This window comes from Plectropomus leopardus, chromosome 11 (genome assembly GCF_008729295.1).
Source record: "Plectropomus leopardus isolate mb chromosome 11, YSFRI_Pleo_2.0, whole genome shotgun sequence".
Lineage (NCBI taxonomy): Eukaryota > Metazoa > Chordata > Actinopteri > Perciformes > Serranidae > Plectropomus > Plectropomus leopardus.
This window is the reverse complement of record NC_056473.1, coordinates 30,541,903-30,558,760: the sequence shown is the minus strand read 5'-3', so window position 1 is coordinate 30,558,760 and position 16,858 is coordinate 30,541,903. Positions and strand designations below refer to the sequence as shown.

The following is a 16,858-nucleotide window of genomic DNA, read 5'->3' as shown; positions in this document are numbered from 1 at the left end:
AGGAGTGTCTGTATTTGTGACTGTATTGAAAAACATATATCTGGGTTTTCTTAATACCCTGGTATACCGAAATACCGCCGATACGATCAGATTACGTAAGTGATATAGAATAATATGAAACGAAATTCTTTTTTTAATCATCAGATGATATATTTCATCATTTCGCACAAACCTAGACATGACTTTTATTATATTGTGTGATTTCTGTCCTCACCTTCCAGTCTCTGTGGCAGTGGGCGCTCGGTGCCTGTGGGGGGTGCTACCCTGCTGTGGGAGTGGCTGAGGCTGGGGGGAGTCATACTGTAGGAGGTGTACTGAAGGAGAGCGTCGAGCAGCCAGAAACAGTCTGAGGGAGCAGACACAACAAATATTACTTCAATGTGCCCTGTTTATCGTAAGTAAAATGTGATAGAGAATACACACATAATTACACTCTACAAAGAGGTTACCTTTCTGTCTGTGGCTGTCGTCTATACAGTTAGAATCACCGTACAGAGCGATGCGACCTCCCCCGTCAGACGGTGTTTGGTATAGCCCAAGGATGGGAACTCCCTCTACTACAGCTGTCTCCTGCTTTAACACTTCCAGACCTGTGAAAAGAACACACACACAATCACAGTAGTGTTATATCTGAACCAAAGTCACACAGATTAAAGTTCTCTGTCAGCCTGCGTGGCTGCCAGCCAGCACTGTGCTCCACTACGCTGGGTTCAATACTTTAACAGGGGTTGCTGGTACCTTGGTCCTTTAGATTTTTGGCAATCACTATTCCGTCCTCTGGGAAGCGGGCGATGCTGCAGCCTGAGGCGTAATACACTGAGAACGAGAGAGAAAATAAATCTTTATTTTCTGCAGAAATGTGTGAGTGAACCAATACCTAAGATGACCAGAATAATGCTGTCAGAAACTGCAGAGGATGTGTGAGTGTGTCTTACTGTCATGATCAGCCAAGGTAAAGTCTCCCTCATACAGCCCGTCACTGAACGCCATCCCCCACACTGAGATCAGGTCGTTCAGAGCTGGAACGTTAGCTCCCCCTGTGTCTGGCATCCACCACTGCCTGCAGGTTACATCAAGAAAACCATCCTTACAACAATTCAGACAGAAAAATGACAACCACGAAATCATCCGTTCTAGCAAATTAGAACAGAACTAAGCATTACATTTCAATTTGACATCTGCCACAAACAGAGGATTGATTAAAGGGACAGTTCACCCCAAATTCAAAAACATACTTTTCCTCTAATCTGTAGTGCTATTTATCAGCCTGGATTGTTTTGTGTGAGTTTCAGAGAGATATCGGCTATAGAAATGTCTGCCTTCTCTCCAATATAATAAAAAATAGATGACACCAGGCTTGTGGTGTTAAAAAAAAAATCATTTCAAAAACAGAAATGTCTCTTTCCAGAAAATATGACCCAGTTACTCAAGATAATCCACAGACCCTGCTGTGAGCACTTTCATGTAGGAACTATTTTCTTGCCACTGAACAACACACGTCAATGTTATCACAGAGTAGAGAGTGCACATCTACTGTGTTGGAGTGTTGAAAAGATTTCTGCCTTTTCTACAGTATAATGGAACTCAATGGCACTGAACTATTCTGCCAACCGTATCACTGTTCAGAGGAAAGCGTGCACCTACTACGAGCTCACCTAGCACCACTGAGCTATCGAAACTCAGCTAGAGAGGATGCCATTACTGTTTACATCTCAAGCTGTCACAAACACGAGCCTCTCTCTCGTCCATGAGAAGATGCACGCTTCCTTCGGCACAGTGATCAATTTTGTGGGTGTAGTCCGACAGAAAGAAAATAGTTGCTTCATTAAACTGCTCACAACAAGATCTGTGGATTATCTTAAGCCACGAGTCATGATTTCTGGAAAGAGACATTGCTGCTGAGTTTTTCAAATATCTCCAATACTTGACAACTCACACCTAAACAATCTAGACTGATAAATAGCACTACAGGTAAGAGGAAAAATGTGTATTTTTTTATTCTGGGGTGAACTTTCCCTTTAAGGAAAATAAAGCTCATGAAAAAGTCATTTTTGCAGAAATAATAGCAGGTTTTAAGGGATAAAAATGGCAACTTTAAAAAATCAAAATAGGGGAAAAAACTACAAAAGCAGTACATTTATGAAGGGAACAAGCTGAGCTCCTAATTCAGTTTTCTGTCTCAGGATTTATTTGTCCAGAAAGGCTGCAGTGAATGAACAAATCTGAAATGAGCCATCGCCATCCAATTAAAATTGAATTACTCAGCATAATATTTTGAGGCCATAAAGACTATATTTAACTGTGTTTAAGACTTTTATTCCTGTGGATATTGTGCAACAGCTTGGGCGGGATGTGAATGGAGCAGCGAGGAGTCATGAGTAATTTTTAGCTCTGCATGAGGAGCTCTGAATGTGAAAAGTCGTGATATACTGCATCTATTACAGAGCAAAGAGGCATAAATGGAGTCCAGCACTGCAGAGTCGGACAGAAACTGTGATACAGCAGGCTGTTAACTACACAACACAGTTTATCTTGCGATCATTACAACATGATAAAGCTACTGGTGAAAGCAGAAGTTTAATCACTGAACTGTCCCATAAAGGAGGATGAGGACACACAGATCATTTGAAAGAAAGAGACACAGGGAGCCTCCCAAATAAGAGCAATTATAGTCAGAGAGGACCTTAAAGCGCTGCTGCACAACAACACAGTTTAAGCTCCTACAACTCATTCTACAGAAACACAATTAATCAAAAAAACACTCTGTAATACTTATTGAATTTGTCTATAATTGCTGATGCTGCAATTTAGCATCGTCAAGTGTGAGTCAGTGCCAAAAGTGTATTACATCTGCCATTTAGGGAATCATTTTTTAAAGGCCCTGAAACTTATTTTCTTAATCAGCTTGTCGATTAAGAAATAATCGGTATGAGTGTGAGGTCCTGCAGGGACACACTGTTTTCTGCCAAAGCTACAACAGCTTGGGTTGCTTTCTGTCACAGTCTGTATTTTGTGTTTTTATTCGAGCTCTTCTCACTGGTTTGAAGAAGACGAGGCTCAGTTGGTGTCTGTGCACCAATTAGGATTTGAATCATTATCTGATGACAGTTGGTGGGTTGTTTGGTAAATCTCAGTCGAATCTAAGGGAGCCACAACATCACTGACATGGTGAAGCACATTAGCTCAATTTAGGAGAGCTAATAAAGGGAAACTGACGATTTTACACATCAAAGTCTGTTTACCGGCCTTGGTAAGTGAGTAAACTACTTTGTGGCTCCACAGGGAGCTAATACAGTTTCATGAAGTGTCTAAATGGCTACGGTTACTTGCACACTAATATTCGCATGTTATTCAGAAGATGACAACATTCTGAATTTGATTTCTATCATGCAGGTTTATGTTTATTGTATTTAAAAAGGGACAGTGCAAATTAATGAATACACAAGGTAGAAAAATGCCAGAATTAGCCAGGAGGCATTTTTTCATCTGCGGTCCCTTGGCAAAGGTGTTACACAAGACTTCCTAAAAAAAAACAACAAAGCAAAAAGAACAAAGAAATAGGACATATAGTTTTAAAGACTTCTTTAAACACATCAGCAAAAGAAAGAAAACAAAACTCAACCAGACAAAAAAGACCAAGACATGCAATAAAGAATATACACAGTAATATATAAACAGCATATTCTGTTTAATATTTTACATTGGGCTGTTTTCTGTGTTTCTGGGTGTGGTTTGATCAGATTCAATGGCAGCATCGGCAACACGAGCAAACACCAACAACACTGACTTTGGACCAAATATTGATAAACTGTGGCCTTTGTAAAAAAGCCACATGGCATCATCGATTTACCGTTGCATTTACCACCCAATTAAAACCGGAAAGAAGATAAAAACACATACAGAAACATCTCAAGTACAACAACAAGAACTGTTTAAATGTTATTTTCTGTTAATTTGTGTATCTTTGTTCATGTAGGAGCTCATGTCTTACAGTAAGACCGAAGAAATTAGGTTTTAATGGCCTTTAACATTAGCCAGTGTTGCTATGATGACATTAATCAGCAGTAAAAATTAAAATCATTGATGATTACCTGGTGTTTTCGTCGTAGAACTTGACCTTCCTCATTACCGAGGTGTTGTACCAGTCGCTGAAGATAATGAGCGACAGGCCGTTGTCGATGTCTCTCCTCAGCTTGGTGATCTCTTCAGGGAAATACTCCTCCTCGCTGTCCACCATAAGCAATGTGCCTGCGGAGACACAGTGGCAAACAACCCATTAGCTTGTTATTTTTTTGCTCAACCATAAACAAACAGCACTTTGAGGAAAAAAAGCTTCATTAAGAGCTCGCAGCTGTGGTCGGCATTTTAAAGTGGAAACCCTCTAATTCTGCTGTTGTGCGTTTTTTTTGTCTCTGTGCTCTTACCATACTGGCTGGCATCGAAGCAGGTGATTGGCGCTCCGAGAACCTCGACAAAGTATCCCATACTCCTCAGGTGCTGGTACATGTCCCTGAAGTTTGTGTGGATGTGGTCCCCATTCCTGGAAAAAAAAATAAAAAAATTTAAAAAATAATCAACAAAAATTTCAGCTGATTACGGTAACAAAATGCAAGACGAGACGGGTGCAGTGAAAAAGGCTACAGACATCGAGTAAACATACACACACGCACCAGTCTAGTGGGTCGTTTTTCATGCGCAGGTTGTCTCGGGGAAAGTAGCCGGGCGGGTAGCGCAGGTTGTGGTATTGGTCCCACAGTACCCGCTTACTACGTGGGGGAGTTGGCACGATCTTCACCTTGATGGGAAGCTTGACTGTGGATGTCAGCTCACCGCCCACCTCAGACTGCAAGGGGTTAAAGGTGAAAAGTTAACAAGATGAATGGGTCATACTGAAGAGGAGTAATCAACTGCACAAGATTGATACCAACCTAAATCAGCTACAAAAGATTAAAAACCGCAAGTTGGAATTGAGAGCAAGTAAAAAATATCTATCTAAAATTAATAAATAAATGCTACTAGTAGCTATTAGTAACTAGTTAAACAAAAGTATAAAATTAATTCATGATAAGGATGCACCAATTTATCAGCCGACATCGGCATCGGCAGATAATCGCCTTGTCGACTGCCATCTGCCTATCAAGACTAACTTTGTCTAAGGTAGAACAGAAAATGTATTTGGGATGAACTGAGATCTCCCCAGTAGCGCCTTCAGGACAAAAGGACGCAGTAAACTCACAATCAACGCATCAGGGGACACGTCCTGGTTTTTCACTTTTGCTCGTTCAAATGAAGAAATGAAGGGCTGAATGACTTTAAAACAGAACTGGTACGTTCATAGTGCACACTTTTTTATTTTGGGGAAAAAATAAAATCAAAAACAAATTAGTTACGAAACAAAAAAACATCCTGACCTACTATTGGCCAAACTGTTATTTTTAACATTGGTATTAATATTGTCCCAGTATTTTTAAAAATCTCTGCTTCCCTATGTATATGAACAGTATAAATAGCTAAATAGAAAACATATGGTTAAAAGGTTCTATTTATGTAACTCAGTGGTGGTAATCCAAAAACAAACTTAACAAAACCAGCCTGAACATTAACAATTCAATTTTCTAAAAAAAAAAAAAGAGTTCATATTTGTCTGTGCCACTCTTATCTGATATCTGAAACGTGATGGGTGTATATGATCTGATAAGGATGTGCGAGTATGTGTGGCAGAAACGTTTGGGGAGGTTTGGGCTCAGGTGTTGCTGCAGTGACTCACGTCGTTCTCTGCTGGTGACGCCACCGTGACCATCACATGACCTTGAGCAATTCCCTCCCACGATGCCGCCTTCTTGGCCACGGAGATGGACACAGCCAGGTAGCCGGCCCACGGCCACAACACGGGGGAGTAAGAGACCGCCACGTCGATGTGGTCACCGTTCTGAGGGAGGTAGGGCTGCCAGATGGGCTGAGCAGGAGAGAGCAACTTTTAGACGGCTTATAGGGAGGATGTTTTTTTTTTTTTTTCAACAACTCTGATTTCATTATGATGCAAAACGCTTGTCCTCTTACAAAACTTGTGGACATAATATTCAGAAAATTGTGCGTTATTTGTAAAATAGCATTTAACAAAAACGAAACTTAGATTTCTCTTTGTGTAGTTTTGTGTGTGCACCTTGTCCAAAATCCTGCCTGTGACGCCCATGCCGTTGAGAATGGTCACATTGACGATGGTGGGCATCCCTCCATAGTAGATGGGCTGAGAGCAGTAAGGCCACATGTACGGACACTCTGTCAGGTCGATGTAGCTGGGAGAAAGACTGGGAGCGGACAAGGCGAAAAAGGACGCTGTATTACTCTGATTCTGCTGAAACAAACCTGTTCATGCTTTCTGTCTGAGACAAACCACCAAACATGCAGAAACAGCATAGCACAAGAGGACAGGGCTAAAACAACTGTGAGGGAAAACTACCATTAAAATCACTTGTATAACATGATTTCACCATTATGTGTCACTATATCCCTGTCAGTATGTCTAGATTAAAGCTAATGAATTCAAACATCTTAATAATATTCAAGATAATTCAAGTTTTTTAGTTGCCAAGTGTTGGAGATAATGTTTTCAGTATCATACAGCGCTGTTTTGGTCAGCGATGTTTGATTTCTGATGTGCACAATAACAAATGTGAAAACAGACACAGACCAGTCACAATTACATTTTTAAGATGTGATGGATGTAAGATATGTTGGTTCTACTATCTATAATTACAGTAAAAGATGTTTGCGGAGTACTCCGCTGAATCTTAAAATGTCAATAGACTGTATGTAATGATGGATGGCACAACAGCTCCCATAAAGTGATCAATCGCCCCCTGGTGGCTGGCTGCGGTAATAGTTCCTAAACCTCAACTCTATTTAAGTGAAAAGGACATGAGCCAAACTTTAAACTCAAAGAACAAGAGATATGAATTTTTCCTAAAAATGGTTTCTGTCATTTTATGTAGTTATTAACATGCTGGTGTTTGTTTTTCTGATAAGTTTGTTTTTATTTAGTTATTTGATGCTATAAAAATATGGTTTGACATCATGATTGACAGCTGAGTGCGCCTTTAAGTGTGCTTGGTCCAGACGGGTGTATGGGCTGAAGCTCCACCACAACATCCAACCACACAACCTGGGAAAGATAGCGGTGACTGTATCCAGGATAATTTGGCCTTACTTTTGTGTCGTGGGGGTTAGTGGGGACATGTTGTCCATCTTTATATACAGGTCCAACATATACAGGTATGGTCCAAACAAACCTTTCAAACCCCTCAGGCATCTGTGGGATAATCCACTTTACCAAAATGCATCCACTTTGATGAGTATTTTTCCATTATTCCAATGTTACTTTTGGGATTGGAAACTTGCTACAGCTGCTGTCCAACATGACGGAGCTGGCTGCAAACTAGGGGTGGGCGATATATTGAATATACTCAAGGTATGGCATGTGCGATATATAAAATGACTATATCGCCAACATCGAGTATAAATGGCCATGTGTGTTTTGGTTCTCTTGCTCTGTGGTATGGCTCTGCGCCTCTCAAATACACACATTTTAGTTAACAATACTTTAAAGGATATTTAAAAATACTGTGACATGTATCATGTATCGTGATTCAGCATTAAAATATCACAAAGTTATTTTAAAGCCATATCGCCAAGCCCTACTACAAACTTTCAGAGCCGCATTACAGAGCAAACAGGCAGTAAGTATCTGAAACCCAAAAGACTGATTTTCAGCGGAGCTCTCTGATTCTTACAGTTTGAGCCCATCCTTTTCCTCCCAGAGACGTATGATCTCCTTTAGCGTTATGAAGCCAAACTGTGCAGGATGACATTAATGTACATGTGTGATCCATGTCGCAGAGAGCACAGTGTCTGTCTTTACACAGGTTTCTGAATCCACGAACTTGTGCTCCATGTCTGTACATGTGCAGGCGCTCATTAAGGATCAGTGTGCACTGAGACATGTACCTGGCCTGAGGTCTGTAGCTGTTGAGGATCTGGTACGCTCTAATCAGATCTAGCTTCCCATGGCCTTGCTCGAACATGTTGACCCCTGGCAGCCTGCGGGCCGAGGCGATCAGAGCCTGCTTCATGGAGGCTGGGTTCACCAACTCCCTGTTCAGGACGGTGCTGGAGGACAGAGGAGGACAGGCGGGGTTAGTTTTTAACTGAGAGTCAGATTCCAAAGCTTTTAATTCATAACAGTGCTGCAGGAAAGAAGAGGGATGGGCTGGTATTTGTGTGTATGCATGTGTGTCACTCCCCTGGGAGATGGAAGAGGTGCCTGTTGTCAACAAGGGTGGTATGATGTTTAACCCGGAAACATGAGCTCACAGAATCAGCTCGCTTACAGCCGTGTAACAAGACGGCTTTCACCATGTAAAGGCGGGATATTGACAGACTGACAATAATACCCGGCATTAATCAGCAGCACACCTCCTTCCTCTGGGACACATTTCACTGCCTGCTCATCCAGATTACATCATCTTACACCACATCAACCTACATGTATCCTCTGATGTCAAACTCCTCTACAGGTCAGCTGTAACAGCACTCTCACATGGAGTGTCATCACTTCAGCCATCACAGAGGAGCATCAGAGAGCTCCAGACTTCATCTAAAACTACTCAGCACAGTTTCCAGTGGCTCTCCATGCTACAAGAGACATATTGTCATGACTAGACTGCCAGAATACAAATACAACATTTAACATGTTGTATTTGAAGCAGGAAAGGGGCCATTAGCCACCACATTTAATCCCCTGGCCCACATTCAATATATGTCAGGACTAGCTGTAATCACAGCTGGAGTGATTACATCGCAAGATGGTCTCTTGTGTTTAACATGTTCAGCATTTTACTTTAGAGCACTGCTGACAAAACATGAAGTACAGCTGAGGCAGATGGGAACGTCATATATAGTCACAAACCAAAGGACTGGAAAAAAAAGTGTGATGATGGAGCTGGAGGAAAACTTTAAGGGCCACAGAAGTCCGTAGCATAAATCAACACAGCGTACTAGTGGTTAGAGGCCTGAAGCTATGCTGTCTTGGCATGAAAATAATAACACGGAATCACCAATAACAGCTGCAATTTAACAATTAATACGTGTACATGCACAGTTTAGTTGAGCTACGGTTATAGCTCGATTAGGCCTTTTAATCACACTTGTGTCCTTGTCCCAGTATACAGCACCGGGGGACAATCGATTTACTGACATAAGTATGTCCAACTCTGATGGTGGTGATGTGCCCCTTTCAGCTAGTTGCAATAAACCTATATTATTTGTACAGTCTATGATATAGACTGAATTACAATCACAACTATTTATTCACAATAACTTCAGGGTAAAAAAAATGCTGCATCACGTCCATATATTCAAACGGCATATATTCAAACGTCTTCACTGATTAGATTTCTGCCTCCTAAAAAAATCAATATCAGTTTAAGTACACTCTATATTTACTATATTCTAACTGCTTTACCTTGCCATAAGACAGCCCTGAATAATGGGGATTCAAAGCCGTTACATCAGAAACACCAGACTCCACTGAGAAAAACAGTCATTTTACTCCACAGGACGGCAGAGTTGCTGCTCTACTACTGCCTCCATCAGCTGTTGTGGAAGGTAAAAAAGAACAAATATTCAAATAAAGTGCGCATTTTTTTATAACTGACCCATCCTGCAGGACCCCCTCCTCCCTCAGAAATAACAAACACTCCCTATCCCTAACCACCTAGGGAAGCCGGTGCGGTGAGGAGGAGCAAACACAGAACGCCTATGCCAGTGAAAGTCTGACTAAGGTGTGCACATGACAGAAGAAAATGAATTACGGTCACGTTATCTGGCTGTTTGTCTGACTTCGAGAAATATTCAGAAGATTCAGTCTGATTTTAGTTGGTCTACATGTATTTAAGTCCGGTTTTAGTCAGATCAACAAATTAATTTGACTTTTTCTAACAATATGTAAATTTACTGACTGAGACTTTATGGCAACACTCAACTTAAAGTCCCACTAATAAACATATATAAACCTACAATTGAACAACAGTCTCACAAAATTCTAATAATGTAAGATTTTTTCCTTTCTGTAAATCAAGAAAAGATGAAACTCCAGTCACTTAATGACAACACTGTTCTGTTTGTGTCACTGACCTGGCCAGGAGAGTAACGGCACCAGCCACCACAGGAGATGCAACACTGGTGCCAGACAGAGAGCGACACCCCTCCTTCATCCCTGATCCCCGAACGCCAGAACCGTAGGTGACGATGTCAGGCTTCACCCTGCCGTAACCACCTGGCAGCTCCTGCACAGAAATGGGGGACAGATACAGATCATGAGATAAAGACAGAGATTGAAATGCAGAGAAGGAAGCCAGACATAACATGCACTGCAGTTTATCTGTGTGAGGAGTGAACTGTGCCATTGTTTTACACTGAAATGCTGCAGTGCATTTCAAACACACACACACACACACACACACACACACACACACAGTTGTTCTCTGGAAAGCAACAACTTAAGCTATAATTCTAGATTTAAAAATAGCTCTAATTCACATACTTAAGCATATGTCTTAGTTCATGTCATTACGCCTACACCATGAAGTCACACTCCAGTCAGAGGCAATTTAAAGCCACCCAAAGCTCAGCTATTGCTGAAAATATGGACATCAGGTGTTGTTTGTATATGTGATGTAACTCATGTACATTACTACTCAACGCCAACACACTGAGAGGCGGAGAGGACTGAGCAGACAGTGAAAACGACTAAAACAGAGGGTGAGAAAAAAAGCGTAGGAAGTAGGAGAAAATGACCGTAAGCAGAGAAATCTCTCTTTTTAAAAAAAGGCTGCATTTTAAAATGTTTTTTATTTATTCAGGTTGGAGAGCTGAGTGGGTGAGTGGGTGCCGTCTGCTCCTTTTGGCCTCTTCATGGCTGGCTGACAGTGGTTGAGTGGGCAGAGAGACTGACTGGATCACAGAAAGTCTTAATCAGATCAGTCATAGCCCAAAGCAGACGTCTGCTCTGGGCTATGACTGATAAAGAAAGTGGTGTGTGTGTGTGTGTGTGTGTGTGTGTGTGTGTGTGTACGGCTGATGGGATATGGATGAGAGATCAGGAGCTTACATTATGGTTGACTAGTTTGTAAAGCAAAGGGCAGGTCTCTACGGGAGATGTCTGCCCTTAAACTGATAAAAGATATGTGTGTGTGGGGCTGAGTGTGTGTCTTTCTGGGGTAACTCACCCAGGTAGTCATGCCTCTGGAGGAAAACCTGGCAATGTTGTCCTCAAAGTCGATCCCTCCGACCCCAATCACGTCCATCTGGTCTGCTGGGTTGTTCAGGGTGCTGAGAGAGAAAGACAAACTTCCTTTAATTCCCCTGGCCAAAAGGAAAATTTACAAGAACTCTTTGATCCCCACTGCAGAATACTTTTTAAACAAGGCGCGATAGTAGTCATGACTTTTTCAAAAGCAGCTTTGCACACATGTCTTTATTGATCTACGGAACTGTTGTGTGATTTTTTTGTGTGATTTTCTGAGTCTCATGGGTGTGAATGCTTGTTTTTATGTTATTTGTGCCCCAAACCAAAGGCAATTTTCTGTCACTATTTGATAGATAATAACATTTTTTGAATCTCTTAGGAATTAAAGGTTCACAGTTAAATTTCATCACTCTGACACAAGAGTGCAAAAAAGAGTCTTTCTTTCCTATTTTGTACTTTTAATGGTCCTTGACAGACAAGAAGGAGTCAGCAGATGTGCAGCGGGGCCGTAAATCCAGTTGGCCAGGGGGACAGTTGGATAATTAAAGCGGTCAAAGTGGTGGAGGGAAAGTGAGTGTTTCAATGCAACTAAACAGGGATTTCATTAAAACAACAATGGTGAAATTCTACAGTAAGAACATTTAAAAATGAAGAAAATATCCATATGGACTAATGGTGAAGATACTTGGCGACAAAACACGATAATGATGCGGCACTTAAAGATATTCAAATATCTGTTTATAGAGATCTGCTGAAATGTTGTTTGGGCTTGTCTTAAGTTGCTAATTGAACTGTAAACAGTGACCAGCCCACGAACGAGTCTTGGCTTAGATGTTCACCGACTTCCCAGGATCTCCCAAAACACTGGCTCTTTCCCCCCGGAGGCTTTATAGATGTTAGATGAAAGCCAGTGGGTTTCATGATTGGATAGCCCACAACTGGATTTAAAAAAGTATAAGTAATGCAAAAATATTCAAGACAAGAAGAAGAGAAGGACTTCTTTAAAGGAACCACATTTTCTGCTTTTCAAAAAAGGTGAGATGGAGTAGAGATCATAATATTTTAGGATTAAGCATTTTCCGAAATGTTTTTCTTCATAAGTACAAATGCCATTATTTGGAAGTTAAAGTGAAAAGTGTACCCATAAAGAGGTCCATCGTTGCCAATAGCGGAGACCATGATCACTCTGTTGGCAGTGAGCTCCCAAACCTGTAAATCAAAGAAGAAAATTTGTTGGAAAAAATACACCATTTTCCCAGTGGGTAACATTTAATTACTTCTTTTGAATTTCTTTACTGGGACAGCAATAAGCTCACACAGAGAAAACAGTATGGATGGACTTCAGTTATTTGTTTTTAGGAGCATGAGTTGTGTCACAACTCTGATTGCTTCTGCACTTTACACATGCGGATCCACGTTCCTGTTCTTTAGTATGCAATTCACAAAAAGCCCTGTAAAAGGTCAAATGCCTTGCGGCCTGTCAACTTGAAACAACAAAATGATATATTTCTATATTCAGTATTTAATGTAGCAGATTAAATGTTGTTTTTCTGCTCACTGTGAGCAGTGAACATGGAGTTCAATCGTTGCCATGCACTTGTCTTCTCGCCTGGTTCGACCTGTTCGCACCGACAGTTGACCTGTTTAACTTCAAGCTCATTACCACATTGTGAAATGGGTGTAACTTAGAGGGAGGGTGGGTGGTTTGTTGACGACTTCTATGCTGAGACAAACATCAAAAACATCGGCTTCCTGTTCTTATCAACCCGGTTAAAAATCAGTCAAAGCCGGCTAAATGTTTACCTTATCAACAAATGGGTGGTCCATGAAGTCAGGCCCTCCAATGCTGAGATTGAGAACATCAATCTTCTTCAGGATGGCGTAGTTGAAAGCATCCAGAAACCACGAGGTGTACGATACCTGGGAAATGAAGACAAATACATCACATACCTCAGCGCATCAAAAGCACAATTTGATCTGAAGTAAGACAGACTTTCGCCCCTTTTAAAATGAACAGAAAAACTGCTAATATCATATTTTTTAATGCAATGGTTAAGGTTACAATCGTCATTCACAACAGCTCTGGGTCTAATCAGCAGTGATGACAACACAACTCCCGGGTTAACCTGCTAATTTTAGGCCCTTAACCAGTGAGATGCACTGACAGGACACCACAAAATACCATCCGTCTTAAGGCATAGTCATCTGCTGCAGAGCCATGCACGCAGCACTGGTCTACTAGCAGCCTGCTTGTGTTTAAAAACCTGCGTGCACACACTAATTTTGAAAAAAAAGGGGTATTTGATAAATTATTGACTTGTGGAGAAGGCTTACTATAGTATAAGAGTTTTTGGTTATTTTGTTGTTGGATCTGACAGTGTAACTACTGTGCAAAAAGCTGCACTGGAGCATGTAACACTAAATTAAATAAATCATACACTTGACATAAAACGACACTAGAATTCACAGCGCTTGAATAGAAAAGTAAATCCTGCATTTTAAAATAAATTCTAAACACTGTTTAACAACACTTTGGGAAATACATTATTTGTTTTCTTGCTGTGAGTTTAAATTACAAGACTGAGACCACTCTCATGTCTGCCCATTGAAGTCACAGCTTTTAGCTTTGCAGAGAGAGCGAAAACAGGGCAAACAGCTAACCTGGCTCTGTCCAAAGATAAAAACTCCAGTCCAGCACCACTAAAACTCACTTATCAACATGTCACACAATGGGGTTTTTTAATCAATGCAAAACCTAGTGACATTTTAAATGACTATTTGTGGTTTTACAGAGGTTGCATATACCAGAATGTGTTACCCAGAAATATTGAACTATTTATTTAGGTAATGAAAACGCAAATAATCATCTTCTCTAGCACAAAGATTTCTTTGAGCTTTCATTAATATATTTTTCATATATATTTTTTCACCCAATACAACAACAACAACTGGATTAAAGCACAGTGTGATGTAAAGGTATGTACCTGGTTGTTGGTGAATACTCTGAAGATGTGCAGCTCTGAGTCTGGAGCAAAGCCCTGACACTCTCTCATACTGGCTATCACTCCTGCTACAAATGTACCGTGGCCCAGACCTGAAAAATAGGACAAGAAATTGATCATCATCCGACACTCTTTATCTCTCTCACACACACCCTTAAGGTCTCATTCCAGCACTCCCAGTACAACTGCAGCCTATTTTTGGGCTTCCACCACCCTCAAATACACTATGTACACAGTACATCCTGTTAATGCAATAGTAGTCATACCTATCATTAATAACAGTATTACTATTGATGTCTTAATCATCATCATTACCAGGGTTGGGCCGGTATAAAATTTTAAAAAAGGGTTTGATATTAAGCCAAACAATACGCCAGACCAGTATAGTGAATTTTACTCTTCCTATGTTTGTACTTTTTAAACAGAAAACACATATTTTATATTATGATATTCTCTGGAAATGACATATAATAGAGCCAACAGCAAGTAGGTTGTTGTTGTTAATGATTGTCATTTACCAGAAACTTTAAAGTCCATGGCGATGTCCCTACAGCAAGCTGCCACCTAATTTTGGACTTTGTAGTGTAATGAGGAGGTATTGTTTAAAAAATTCCTAAATTTAACTTTTTGAAGTTGCTGATCCTCGATTACTGCAGAACTTTCAAAGCGAGCAACAGGAATAAATAGGCATTATACAAAAGTTCAGGTTAAAACGGGGCACTCATGGCCATTTAGGACACCTCATTTGTCAGCTTCAAATCTTAAGTGTTGCCATATTGGCACAGCTTTAATTTACTTGAGAGACTAACTCTGCTATGTCTTGTCATCCCAAAAAACACATGAACTTTTTAATAAAACAAACACATTTTACACCACTCTCCATCTACTTATCTAATTTGATCTCGTTCATGTTGCTAGTGCTCAGCAGTAAATCGTGCACAGCCTGTCGGACACTAGTGTCAATAACATTGCTATATTGCTTTTACTAATGCAACACACGGCAGGTTGAGCACCGTGATGCTGTTACCATAGGTGGATGATTTAGGCTACATTTTACTTTTTCCAGATCACGTCATAATGACAAACGCCAGTTTGGACAGTTTGCATAAAATCAAACCAGTTTATGTCCGTACACCGGACCAGATAAACTGCAAACGGACCAAACTAATTTCCTCACTATGTTTTCCCTCCTCACCATCATCCAGTGTCTTTTCATTAGTCCAGTTGGTCCTTTCTTTCACGTTCTTAAAATGTGGGTGCTTCTCGCTCAGGCCTGTATCAAACACTGCCACCTTCACACCAGAACCTGCACACACAGGAGAAAAGGATTAACTCAATGCCTCCAGCTACAACTTGCCAGAAATGCACACAGTTTTTAAGAGCAAAAACAAATAGATGTTCTCTTTCTTTTAGTTAATCCGGCACACCCATTGTCATTAGTCATCAAAAGCACTTCTTCATTTCTCATTTGATCATATGAACATTTTGAGGCAGATGTTTGTAGTCCCCTCTGTCCCTGCCCACTAACAGAGAAGTCAAAGGTGTGAGGTCTAACCAGTGTGTCCCATCTGCCAGAGTACGTCTGCCTGCAGGATCTGGGCAACGTGGCGTGGGATGGCCCGCAGCAGACGCCGGCTGGAGTGGCGACCAGTGGCGTGCCAGAATCCCGAGCCCAATGACAAGCTGGTTCGTCTGAAAGGCCGGGATGACTGCCACGACTGCCATTTTTGCGTCCCACGGGTGGCGTTGCAGGGTGCAGCAGGTTCGGGTGCTACGGAGACACACCACAAGAAACTGTGTTAAAACAAAGGTAAAATTAAAAGGTATTCTAAATACCGTATTCAGTGTGACTACTGGTTTGACTTTGAGACTTTATGATTTGAAACTTTACTGAGACACAGAAATATTTTAACTTAAAATGTTACTTAATGAACAACTTATTCTCCCTGGAGGGCTGCAGCTAATGATGAAATGCCCTGTTTCTTCTGTCTACCATTACAGCCCCTCCAGCAAACACAATCTTCCTGTTAACCTAATCATGCCTATCATGTTCTGATCTCACATTTCAAGTCATTTTTTCCCTCTTACCATCTTCCTCTTCCTTCTGTTTCTCTTCCCCCTTCTATCTTTTAGCTGCTAATCACACCAACCTCATTTCAGCCAATTTTATCACAATTTCAATCACTTGGACAGAACAAATGATCACAAGGTCATTAGCAAACAGCAGCAGGGCCCTGCAGGGCTTTTTATGCCTTTAATGTAGGAGTGAAATGCAGCCAGGGTGATGTCTTCTCTCTTATCTTGCCTGCTATTTAATTACCTCACTAGGTAGCAGCTTCATGGACTTCAAGTGACTCATAGAGCACAAATCCAGTGAACGTGGTCTAAATTTTCTATAAACAGGACTGAGTCCTATCACATTCCCAGGAGACTGAGTAAAGACAATAATAATCCCTTTTCTACCAAAATTTAGGTGAATTTGGAACAATGCTTGAACGCTGCTTGGGCAGAGATAAACGGTATTTTGTGGTGGCACATCACTGCATCTTGC

General features: G+C 41.0%; 1 protein-coding gene across 1 annotated transcript in view; it reads right to left on the bottom strand.

Moving 5' to 3' along the window:
* mbtps1 (membrane-bound transcription factor peptidase, site 1) overlaps positions 1-16,858 on the bottom strand; it is a 32,096-nt gene that overhangs the window by 4,354 nt on the left and 10,884 nt on the right. The window contains exons 4-20 of the mRNA XM_042496306.1: positions 15,863-16,078; positions 15,503-15,613; positions 14,290-14,399; positions 13,109-13,225; positions 12,447-12,514; positions 11,286-11,388; positions 10,192-10,343; positions 8,005-8,166; positions 6,164-6,308; positions 5,768-5,956; positions 4,671-4,843; positions 4,425-4,540; positions 4,092-4,248; positions 936-1,060; positions 739-816; positions 450-590; positions 215-346 (exon numbers count right to left, since the gene is read on the bottom strand). Coding sequence (XP_042352240.1) covers positions 215-346; positions 450-590; positions 739-816; positions 936-1,060; positions 4,092-4,248; positions 4,425-4,540; positions 4,671-4,843; positions 5,768-5,956; positions 6,164-6,308; positions 8,005-8,166; positions 10,192-10,343; positions 11,286-11,388; positions 12,447-12,514; positions 13,109-13,225; positions 14,290-14,399; positions 15,503-15,613; positions 15,863-16,078 — 2,295 coding nt within the window. The remainder of the gene's footprint in view (positions 1-214; positions 347-449; positions 591-738; positions 817-935; positions 1,061-4,091; positions 4,249-4,424; positions 4,541-4,670; positions 4,844-5,767; positions 5,957-6,163; positions 6,309-8,004; positions 8,167-10,191; positions 10,344-11,285; positions 11,389-12,446; positions 12,515-13,108; positions 13,226-14,289; positions 14,400-15,502; positions 15,614-15,862; positions 16,079-16,858) is intronic.